General features: G+C 31.5%; 1 protein-coding gene across 13 annotated transcripts in view; it reads right to left on the minus strand.

The window, feature by feature from the left end:
* Positions 1-12,886, minus strand: part of Trpm (transient receptor potential cation channel, subfamily M) — an 888,877-nt gene that overhangs the window by 42,166 nt on the left and 833,825 nt on the right. For 11 of the 13 annotated variants that reach the window (XR_011950088.1, XM_072523326.1, XM_072523332.1 and 8 more), the window contains one exon: positions 4,798-5,106. The exons of the other annotated variants lie outside the window; for them this stretch is intronic. Coding sequence is in view for 10 of the 11 variants with exons in the window: in XM_072523326.1 (XP_072379427.1) it covers positions 4,798-5,106 (309 nt within the window). In the remaining variant the exon portion in view is untranslated. The remainder of the gene's footprint in view (positions 1-4,797; positions 5,107-12,886) is intronic. 13 annotated transcript variants of the gene reach the window in all.

The raw sequence follows: 12,886 nt of genomic DNA on the forward strand, positions 1-12,886 counted from the left end.
GTGCAGAGAGTACATCAGCTATTAGCTCTTTACTGTCAAATGCGTCTAACCTACGCTCGAGCCATCCTAAATCTCAACGACGAGGAGGACGATTTTTTCTTCGAAAATTATCGTGAGCGATGATGCTTATTTCCATCTTAGTGGTTACGTGAATGAATAAAATTATCATTTCTGGGGCCGCAAATCCGTGTATTACCCACGAAGAGCAATTACACCCGCGCAAAAATACTGCGTGGCGTGCTCTTTAAGCTGTAGGAGTCACTTGGCCATATTTCTTTCAGAAAGCTGCAGGCCAAACGACGACTGTGAATGGCACGCGCTATGGAGCGATGATTTTTTTCTTCATCAACTGGATGAATTGGGTCTGGAGAACATGTGGTTCCAACAGGACTGTGCAACGGCGCACAGTGCTTAAGACACAATCGATATCCTGAAAGAAGCATTACCGGCTCGTTTAATCTCCCTTTTTGGTGATTTGCACTGGCCGGCCAGATCACGCGATTTAACCGTTCCAGACTTCTTTTTATGGAGTGTTTTTAAAGTCGCGGGCTTACGTCAACAAGTCTCAGACCCTTGATGCTCTTAAGAAGAATATTTGTCAGGAATGCGAGAACCTGTCATCCAAAGTTCTGGCAATAATGATGTAAAATGCCATCAAACGGGCCCGTATGGTCATCAACTCTAGCGGCGGCTACTTGGCTGATATTATTTTCTCGACTTGACGAAATAAATTATAAAGGATTAAATATACAAATTTCAGAAGCAAATCTAAACTTTTTCATTAAAAAAATTATAGCAAAAGAACATCGGGCGATTACTTTTCCCCACCTGTTATTTAAAGATGAAACTTAATAATAAAAGCAAGGAATATCAGCCTAGAAAAACTAAAATAATTGAGATATCTAAGAGTTGTAGTTCTTCTTCTTCTTGCGATTGGTGATTTATCCCTTGTTATTTTAACCACACGGGTCAACCCCATTCTGCTTATGCCATTCTTCACTTCTCTTTCGATCTCTCAGCAAATTTCCTGTAATTCTTCTCAGTACTCTCATGTCTGCCGTTTCCAGTAGCCTTTGTGTTGTGGCTGTGTCGGGTCTTGTTTCTGAGGCATATGTCATTAATTACACTTAAATTCTTGACTTCATCTCAGTGTTAATTTGTCTCTTTTGCCATATAAGGCATCCTGCCAACACTATATTTGTTTTTTGTACTTGATCCCACACTTCTTTGTCCAGATCTCTATAGCTGGACAGTGTAATTCCAAGGTATTTTATTTCGATTACTTGTTCAATACTAATGCCATCAATTTCTATTTTACATCTGATTGGATCTTATGTTAAATCTGTGGACTAGTCTTTGCAGATTATCTTCATCTTGGGTTATTAATATTGCGCCGTCTGCGTAACAAAGTAATTTTACTTCTTTGTTTCCCATTCTGTATTCCCTTCCTTTGTTGACATTTTTGATGATTTCATCCATGATTAAATTGAAGAGCATAGGGCTCAATTAGCCCCCTGTCTTATTCCGCTATCTATTTCTATAGGTTCTGTATAATTACATCTTTGTGTCTTACTCTGTCAAAAGTTTTCTTCAATTAGACACAGAAATGCTTGTCTATTATACTCTAGTTATCTCGCAGTAATTTGCTTTATGACATATATTGTGTCTGTACACGACCTTCCAATACAAAAATCCTGTTGTTCATTTGTTAAACTTATCCTTTGACTCATTAGTCCTTGTAAAATTTTAGTTGTAAGTTTTAGGGTAGTATTTGATAAGTTTATACCTCTGTAGTTTTCTGGCTGTTTTTATCTCCTTTTTTGAATAGTAGAATTAATTTGCTCGTTCTTTATTCTTCCGATACTTTATTGTGTTTTATGTTTTATAATTTTTTTAATTAATGTTGTTAATTGTTCTGTCATTGCTGCTTCACAATATTTCAGTAATTCGTTTGGTATTCCGACTTTACCTGCTGCTTTTCTGTTCTTCAGATTTTCAATTATTTTTCGAAGTTCATATATATTTATATTAAGTTCTTCAATTGTGGTAATTTTTTGTGTTTCCGGTTCTAGCGTCATTTATTCTTAGTATGCATAGAGCTTTGTTAGGTAGTCAATCCATGTATCCTTTTCCATTTATCCTTTTATAAAGCGTCATATTTCCTTCCCTGATACAAATCATGTTCCATTTCTTTTGAAAAACGTTCCAAGAGATAATTTTTATTCTTCTAACAACTGCATGTGTTTTGTTTCTTATTGTCTTGTAATTATGGTATCCTCTTGTGTTTTGGTTGACATGTATTTCAGGTTAGCTTTTTTCTTCACTTCTGTACAAAACCATGGAGTTCTTAGCCTTGGGAATGATTTATTTTTATTTATATTTCTTTCACCACTTTCTTGGTCAAAGCTAAGGTAAGAGACTTAATTTTTGCCCAGCTTTCTTCGACTCCATCACTTTCCGTGATATAATGTGTTTCTGCTTCTTTCTGTTCTTCTTTTTCGGAATAGGTATCTTGTAGAGTTATCCTGTAAGCTTCCCACTTTTATCTTTATGGTGTATTCTGGGGTTTTGTTTTCACATATATGTGTTTTCATAGAATATAGTATTCACATAATATAATATATCATAGATGTTTGTCCTTTAGTGTTTTCAAAAGTGTATTTGTATTGTTCTTTGTGGGGGAAAATGTATTATTAATACGTATTTGGTTTATGCTGCAGAAGTCCGTTAGAAGGTCTCCGTTTTCATTTCTGATATTTTCATTATATCGCTGTTTTATTCCTGGAACTATATCATTGCCAACAAGGGCGTTAAAATCACCCATAATGATTATATAGTCATCATTTGGGGTCTCGGTCATTACAGTCTGAAGCTATTCAAAGTTTTCTTTTGTGGTAGTATCTCGGTTGTTCTCAGGTGTATAGATTGTTATCACATTCAGAGGTTTAACATCCAGTTTAACTTTTACAGGAGTTGTAGTTGAAGTGAGAAATAAGCAAGACAAAAAAGACACATCCCAAGAATAAGAAAGGAAATATGGACAAAATACAGTTCAGAGAGGTAAAGGAAGAAGAGGACAACCAAAAAAAAAAAGTTAAAGAGGTCAAGAGCAATTAAAGATGATCTATAAAGAGCAAGTATTGTAAACAGTTTTTTCTAATAATTTACAATGCAATTTATAACGCGAGTGTTGTGCAATTTTGCTATATTATGTCAGATTTTTTGTTATTATTGGAGATTAACAACCTTCTGTCATTACTTGTCCTATTACAAATTTTATGTTACGTAAATAAAATGAGCTACTTTTAAATTTTTGTCGTACATTAAAAATGCTGACATTTTAGGTTGTTCAAGTATTACACTTATATTACACTTAATTTGTCTTAAAATGTCGATGTTAAGTTTGTTACAGACAGGGTAAGTTATTGTTCCAGTTATAAGGTATTATTTCCATACAAGTCATTATGATAATGTTTCCTTTACTTATATTTATCTCAGTTGCTACAATATTCTATTTTTAAATTTCCTCTAAAATCTCCTATCCACAATTTAATAGGTATCAACAATTTCTTTACAATTTTCTGGTACCCTGTACAACCTGTCACCAGTTTCTGCAGTAGGTACTTTCCAAAACAATATTCCTCTTCTTCCTCTTATTATTTACCCTTTCTTGCTGACAATGAAATTTCACAAATAAAAACATCAAGAAAAATATTTTATTTCTTTTAATTTTTTTCAGTGATTTCTTTTCTTGGTATGGTTTTATATTTTGTTATAGCTATCTTTCTTACATGTTTTTCCATTGCTTTATTTTTACAGTTTTTTAATCGTCTCTTATTTGGGCGTGTTTCTTTTGGATTCTCACCTATGTTTTTTAAGAAGCAAAACTCCATGAGGTTTATATTAATTTTCTTGCCTAGACATGTTAAATTATCATTGTTTGATTATCATTTACGTTTTTGTTTAAATGTCGATAAAATAACTTAATAATTAAAAACTATGATGCACATGTGAAGATCTACTCTACTACTTGTTTGATGATGGACTACAAAAGCACTGAACAACGTGTTTGACATAAGATTAAATAGGTTTATAAGGTGTGATAATTTTTGGGTTAGTTTAAACCATCAAAAGCAAGCTACAACCAAAGCACACACTTTAAAAATGAACATATTGAGTACTGCAGTAGTTGCAAAGCATGTAAATGACAAAAAAGTTTACAAAATCAGAAAAGTATTTATTCTTAATCAAGTTTATTTTATAATTATCATGTTTATTTTCCTCAGTTTTTTAGTTTTTATACATTTTGATGATGCTGTATCTAGTTCGTCTATTTCCTATTTAATGACTCTTCCTATTATAGATATGTTTTTTATCCTGTGAATATTTCCGGGTTGACTTAGTTTTCCGTCTATGACAGTCAATTTTGTTATTAATAGTAACTATACATTACTTTCTTCATCTTAACTGTTTAGTCAAATTTATAACAATTTTGTGAGTTATCTTTGAGATAAAATATATCAAAATCTTAATAGAGTCGTTAGAGTAGTAAACTTCAGTAATATTTAAGGTAATGCTTATCTCTATTAGATTACGTTGGATCTTTCAGGCAATCTTAATACATATTATAGTATCAATAGTAGGAAAATTACAGAAATACCAAAATATTAAAATTATATTTATATTTAACTAGCGACTTTTGTAACTTTTTGTATTTTAATATCTCTTCTATATTATCACACGTTACTCAACCGTACTTAATCTCTTAGATCACCTCCAACGATGACCTAAACTTACTTGGAGGTGACTGTTCAGGTCTGGGCGGACTAAGCAGTCCTGGCGATCTAGGAGGACTCAGAAGTCCACAGACGGATTCCAATTCGTCAGTAATACTGGTGTATTCAGTATGCATGTGCATAAGTAGAGCTGAACGACTACTAGCAGGCGGTATAACTTTAATTTTAGGCTCAGTAAACGTTACAGATCGTTCTAAAGATATAGTACTTGACGGCAAGGTAGCAGGAGGTTCGTATGGATCCGGTTCAGACTGCGTTTGAGAAAACTGTCGCTTGGGTAGTGTAGGTTTCAGGGGTTGATTGTCGTCACCTGAGAGGATATGTGTTAGTTTTTCTACGCAAAAAATGATGACCACTGTCAAAATATTAGATAACTTCTGTTTGGATTATTAACCAACTAGTAAAAATTTTGTCAAACAAACAGTATTTGAAATCGCTTTTTGTTTATGTAATCCAACATCAGAGTTTACCTCTTTATATAAAGTGTTGTCTATGACAGCTGCCTTTAGAAAATATTGAAAAGCTAGAAACTGGGATTTTTTGTCAATATAATTATTATTTCGATGGATATAAATTTTTTTTAAATTTGATATAAATATATTAACTCTTTAAAATCTTTTTACTGTACAATGTTATTTTCTTTTACAAAATTATTGGTGCACACAAATGGTTTAACTTTTTATTAGGTAATTATATCTATTATTGGAAAGCATAGACATATAATATAAATAAGATCTCTTTCTAATGGGCCGGATTTATTAACCACGTGACCTTATCATTGGTCATTTAGGTCACGTGGTCGATAAACCTGGCAAATTAGAAACAGATGTAGGGACTGCTTTGCGTCAGTTTTCTCTGTCGCACTGGGGGAACTGGCTGGTATTGCAACGATCAGTCTATCTTGTATTATATGTCTATGTTGGAAAGATACGGAAATAACCCCATATTTTGTATACGCATTTAAAGACCCTTATTGATAGATGGTTTAATGCAATAATTCTGAAGTATAAAAGGCCCCGGCACTTTTATTATATAAAAGTTATTTTAGTTAAATTAGTTGAAACTTTGCAGTTGGTAATGATGATCAAAAGTTCTCATTGCCCCAAGACTCAGAAATCGGTTGTTTCTGAGTTAGAGAGATTCAAAATGTCGGTTTTTAGTCCATTTAAATAGTACATATTTTTATAATATGCAAGGTAAATAAGTCCACTAAACTTCCAAGTAATTCTGCATGAAAAAAATGAAAGTTCACTTTGTACAGTCCGAGATACGGGGTGTTAAAATTTTTCTTACAAAATGACGATTTATTTATTGTTCTGAAACCGATTGAGATATGCAAATACAATTTGGTGGGTTTTAAGGGGTAGTTATTGCGGATTTTTGATATTGAATGAGTGAATGCTGTCAATTTTTTTAAAGAAAAAAAATGGTACGTTACAGAGATATTTTAAATTAAAAAACATTTTAGAATTTTTGTGGTAATTTATGACAAAAAATCTTTCTTGCCTTTTTTCATCAGTCGACCTGTTTATAAAAAAAACTAAAAAAATAAAAGAAATGAAAAATATGCGTTAAGATAGTTTATTATTTTTTGCATAAAAACGTATACGAAAAACGTATCGTATGATAAAAAAAGAAGAAAGATTTTTTTATCATAAATTAAACGAAGAATACAAAAATTTAAAATTAAAAAATTTTCATTTTAAAATCTCAGGGGCTTACCATTATTTTTATTTAAAAAATTAAGACCATCACCTATATGTACGTCAATGATAAATATAAAAGTCCTAATTATATAGCAAAAAATGCACCATAACTACCTTTTGAAACCCACCAAATTTCCTTTGCATATCTGAACCGGTTTCAGAGCAATAAAGAAATCGTCAGTTTATAAAAAGAATTTTAACACACCGTATCTCGGAAACGAAGAATTTGCGGACATATGTTTATATAAAAAAATATAAGGTTGAATGCTCGAATAAATGAACTTTGATCAGATAAAAGGCATATATCGAGCACAGTTTAATTTAATCTTGCCCAAGTACTTTCGATCCCTAGATCATCTTCAGGGGCATTTCGTCAATTGCGGCCTATCCGGCAAGAACAAAATGTCATAAACATATAAATGTACATCACACTACACTACAAAAGGACAAACAAACACTTTAAAATTATTTAAGAAAGGCTACATTACTTGCAGAAGCCGGAGACAGAATGAATCCATTCTGTCTCCGGCTTCTGCAAGTAATGTAGCCTTTCTTAAATAATTTTAAAGTGTTTGTTTGTCCTTTTGTAGTGTAGTGTGATGTACATTTATATGTTTATGACATTTTGTTCTTGTCGGATAGGCCGCAATTGACGAAATGCCCCTGAAGATGATCTAGGGATCGAAAGTACTTGGGCAAGATTAAATTAAACTGTGCTCGATATATGCCTTTTATCCGATCAATCTCCGAATCACTCCCCAAAGTTTATTGCACTTATTTACTTAACCCTGTATATTATACAAATATGTAGGTATTATTCAAATGAACTATAAACCGACAATTTGAACCTCTGTAATTCAGAAACAATTGACTTCTGAGTCTTGGGGAAATGAGAACTTTTGATCAGTATGATAAAAACTACCTCTCTGCAAAGTTTCAGCCAATTTAACTGAAACCAATTTTACATAAGAACAGTGCCAGTGGTCCTTTATGTGGTATTTACATTTTTAGGTTTAAAAAGTTAAGGAACAAAAAAAATATATTAAAAAAAAGGGAGTATATTAATAATGAAAAATAAATTTATATCAATGGCAAAATGCTGAAAAGTAGAGAAATTAAATAATGACAACAGTTATAATTTCGAAGAGATTTAGAAGAAATTATACAAATAATCCTTCTTAAAGATCAAAAAAATAATAATAATGAAATAAAAAAATATTCCTATTTCTTTAGCTCAATAATCAATAATTACCAAAGTATCACACACAATATTAAAAAAAAATCCCAATTTCGAATTGTCAATATAAAAATATTCAATAATGTATTAAGATACAAGCTTTTAAGCATTGATCTGAATGGGTCGTTCTTATGATTATGAGAGAAATATTATGCAGGCTTTTAGACGTGCTTTAGTTTGCCAAATTTAAATATATCCGAAGATTTTGTATTTCATTTACAATAAAAAATAAAAACATACTGCTTATGCAAAAAAAACTTAAAATACTTTTGAATAAACATTCTATGTGTACATACATATATCAAATAGTCTGTGCGGGTTGGGATTTTAGCCACTTACTCACACTGACATATACATAATCTAAATTATTGTTTACAATTTTCTGATAAAAATTTAAATACAATCTGTTTATAAAGAACGTTTATATTGATACCAATAATGATATAAATGTCACGCACTATTGTGCGTGAGTTTATGATTTACAAAATTCCTAAAATGCCCACTATATATATGCAAGTGTAAAATCCACAACCCACTTTATGATTTTTCTCGGTTGCTTTTATGCCGTGTGGCACATCAAGGAACCTACTAAAATTTATAGCTCTAATATAAAAATATTCATATGCGATCAGTGCTATACAAGACGTTCGTTCAGAATAGGACATACCATAAACTAAAATTCTTTGCTACAAACTAGTACATTTCAATAAAAAATTCTAAAGTAAAATGTTGCTGTTTCCTATATAGGTAGGTATAGTGTGTTAACGTAGTAAATTAAAAAAATATCGACCCCATTTTTTTAAGTTTATTTTAAGTTTAATTTTTCTAAATTTGGTAAATATCTCTTGTGCTATAATAAACGTTGTAAATTTTATTTTACCAGTGGCGTATAATATGGGTAAGGAACCTTTTTTCCTTCAGTATTATACGCCATTGACTATACACTATTTTAAATTTAAAATTTTTCCACATTTTTTATATAAATAATATATTTCTTTTTGAAATGCATAAAATGGCAAGTTTTCGAGATATTCAAGATACAATGTGGATCTCGCATTGTCATTTCTATCATTCTTATATTTGTTATATTACTCTCTTATAAGTCTGTGATCATTTTTCTTCTGTTTAGTTTGTCAAATGCCTGTTTATAGTCTAGGAAAAGTATATGTGTTTTTCCGTCGTACTCATATCTTTTCTCTATCACTTGTTTTAGAGTATGTATAGCTTCTATCGAGAATCTTCCTTTCCTAAAACCGTACTGGTAATCTCCTATACTTTGTTCTGTGTATAATGTTAGTTTGTCTCAAAAAATTGTCTTATTTTAAATAATTGCTAAGCTTGATTTTGTCATAATATACCATGAACTTAAGAGTTACTAGTCTTATTTAGTGGTTCATAGTAACAAAGCAGTTATATGTTGCCTAAAAAATAAAAATCTAAAGGCTTAATATAAGGACTATGTACTGGCCAAGTAAATTCTCTTCTACGTCCAATCCTCTGAATTTCCAACGTGTAATGTGCTGATGCACCATCATGCACAAACAAAAAAAAAGATGATACAGTAGTTGGTACAGTATGACATTTATTACTTTTAAATTTTGACAATCGTTACGAATCAAATCTTTCATTGATAGATATTCTTTTATTTTTTCATGAAGTTTTTATTTTAAACTACTTAGAATAAGTATATGATGACTAGAAACGAATTGATGGAGACTAGTGAATCGATGTGAAGAACCGCTATTTTGTGACGCCATTTCCTCGCGGCGCTAGTTCCGTGACACTCGTCTCAGCATTTTACTGTAGAGAAAAAAGTAATACAACGCCAGTATAGAAGCTTCGCTTCAAAAACTATGATGTAGACTATGATTTTAAAGAAAACGGAGGTATTCTGTATCACTCATTCTTAGAGGAAGAACGTTCATATGAACATACTGCGTATTTGCCACTAATGTCTACCTAAATAATAATAAGAAGTTTTGTTTGGAAGTGATTGTCGCTTTGAAGGTATTAATTTTTGCTCACGAATGATTGTTCTACCAGCTATAAATTTCTCGACGAGTAAACGTAGTCCCGTCACTGAATAAAATTTTACTTACAAACGTGATAATTATTATACAAAGTCAGTCAATCTCTACAAAATTGCAACCTCAGTAGAGGATCATCCTCTACATCTTCTTCTTCAAGTTCCGCTCCTATCTGAGATTATAAATCATTATAATTTTGCTTGTTACGCGCCTGAATAGTTCAATTGAACTGCATTCAAACCATTTACGAATATTGAGTAGCCACGAGATTTTACCTCTTCCTACGCTTGTTTTGTAGTATTCCAACTTCCGGATTTTTATGGAATTTAAAACTTCGCCTTTCCTCAATACCATGTGTGTATTACTTATGACTTCATCTAATTTTTTATGTATTTTATTGTGAATTGCTTTTAAAAACAGTTTCAAGATATGACTCATTGACATGACTTTGCATTGGTTTTTTTGGGAAGCAGTATAAATGTCGATTGGAGCCATTCTTTAGGTATTATACCTATTCTATACATGGTATTAAATAGATCTAAAAGAAGGTCAATATATTCAGTATCCACAATTTTGGGTCGTTCAATGAGAACTTCATCAAGTCCGGGATATTTACCACTTTTAGCTTGCTTCATTGCATATTCGATTTCTTCTCGTATAATGTCAGGCCCAGTTTCATCTTTAAATTCTTTTGGTGCTTCTGTTCTCTCTTTGTCTTCAAAAGCTGTGCTATATATTGTGGCCATCTTTCCATTTTGTGGTTTATATCTATTATAAGTACACCCCTTTAATCTTTTAGTAGCCTAGTTTGAAGTGGCCTTATACATGTTAGTTCTCTAATGCTTTTATACATGTTAAAAAGTCATATTTTTTCTCTATTTCTTCCAGTTTTGACATTAATCATGTAACATTCTCTCTTTAGCGTTTTCCATGTCATTCCCAATCTTATTCTTAGTGTCACTTGGCTTCTTCGTTAGATAGGGGTCCATTTCATAACTTTTTTGGTCATCTTATTTGCTGGTCCTGATGATCTGTACTATCCATTCCAAGCTTTGTAATTTAATTACTTTCATCATATTTTCGTTTCATTACTCTTTTTCTATGTCTTTGTTTCTTCTTTCTCCGTATGGGGTGATATTAGATCCTATGATGTTTCTAATTATTTGACTTTCAAGTCTTAAAATAATAATTTTAAATTTTCTTTTTATTACTTGTTGATCACTTTTGCTTCAATTGCATATGAATTCCCTTGGCCATTGAATGGTAGTAGCTTGAATGATAGTTCGGTAGTTAAAATGTTGTTACTTTTTTATTTTAATATAATTTATGTAATTTCAAGTTGTCGGTTTTCATCTACGTCTCTTTGTTTTCTTGTATTTTGCTTACTTCTACATACATTGATTTCCTTGTAATTTTCTTGTTGTTTATTTGTAATCCATATTTCTTGTCTTCAGCCTCCAGTTCGTTAGTTGCATTGGTTACACTAGTTTTTGTTTTTCCTATGACTACTAAATAATCTGATTTGTATGTAAAATTATAACAGATGTACTTTATGACATAAAAACATTTACTAAAATTACGAAAATTCTAGGGAGTAAGAAATATGGTAAAATATTGTTTCTTCTTCTTCTACTTCTACTTCTTGGAGATCTTTCGATCTGTATAAATTCTGAAGCTGCCTCTGGTTAATTTCCTGGGAGGTAGATTGCCAACTATCTCTCCATCTTTTAGGTGGTCTTCCGGGAGGTCTTGAACCAGGCAGGTTGTTTTCTAGGGCAATTTGTAGGAGTCTATTCTTATCCATTCGTCTTAGATGATTGTACCACATCCTCTTACGCTGTCTTCCCCATCTAACAATATCTTGAATTTTGCACTGTTCTCTGACTTTTGTATTTCTCACCCTGTCTCTTCTTGTTTTGCCCACTATTGTTCTTAGGGTTTTCATTTCGGCTTTCATATTTTTTAATTTTCAATTTTAACACACTGTATAGCGAAAAGGCAAGATTTTACCCAGTATTTTTTGTCGAAACTTCTTATTTTAAAACAGCAACTCTTCAGTTATTATATGTTCCATTCTTAACCGAACGCCATGTACAGTACACTATTTGATATTTTTTTAGTCTTGGTTTTTATGTCAGCAGGAATTATTTTGTCAACAGTTAGGAATAAGCTTAGTTTTACAGTCCTTCAAACATTATTGGATCGAAAAAGGTTATAGAACCTTACAAGGTTTTTTTGTCCTAGCAATTCTTTTTAAAACTCGTGGACCTGTTAACGTTGTCGATTACGATTACTACAAGTTTACTACCCGTAATAATTAGTTCACGTTTCTTAGATTTAACATTAAATATTTTCTTCTTGTTCTTGATATCGGTACTACATCATCGATATAAGCAAGAAGTAGGCTTCTATTATCAAAATATTATTGGATTTATTAATTCAGAGGAATGATTTTTTTATTATTAATTATATGTAACATTTTTGTGAAAAATAGTAAGTAGGTATATTTCTGAATTATTAGCCTTCATCAGAATGATGCAGTCAAGTTAAAATAGATAGAATTAACTTGGGCAACGATCACTAAAAGATCAATGCAACAAATTTGTAACAATTACTACAAAATAATAAACAATAAAGTTTCCATTTTTTCCATACTCAGATGCAAAAAAACCCAACGGAGAAAATTTTAGTCAAATTAAAAGTATTTCAATTTTTTTATTTTTATCCCTATTTTGATGATTTTTGATGATATTCTAACTTTGAAACATCCTGTGGAATAATTCCGTTTGCGAATTTTCGTAAAACCTTATTTTTCGGGTGCAACCATGTCTCCTAAGCATTGTGTTTTTTGTTTCATGTCAAAATACGCCTTGGTTAATTTGTTAGAGCCAAATGAATTTGCCACCCACAATTTAGGACTTTTTTAATTATGATGATTTTGGAGTTATTTTGTAATACGAAGACGTGGCTTTGGTGACTGTTATCATTATGTTATATTGACACTTACATTTTGTTTACCTATGATTAATTATGGTTCTTAGTGTCGAAGATTGTGCGAAAGCCGTTGCTCTGGTTGAAGATGGGCGAAATTATGAATATGTGACTAGAGTACTACACACT

The sequence above is a fragment of the Diabrotica undecimpunctata genome, chromosome 2 (genome assembly GCF_040954645.1).
Source record: "Diabrotica undecimpunctata isolate CICGRU chromosome 2, icDiaUnde3, whole genome shotgun sequence".
NCBI lineage: Eukaryota > Metazoa > Arthropoda > Insecta > Coleoptera > Chrysomelidae > Diabrotica > Diabrotica undecimpunctata.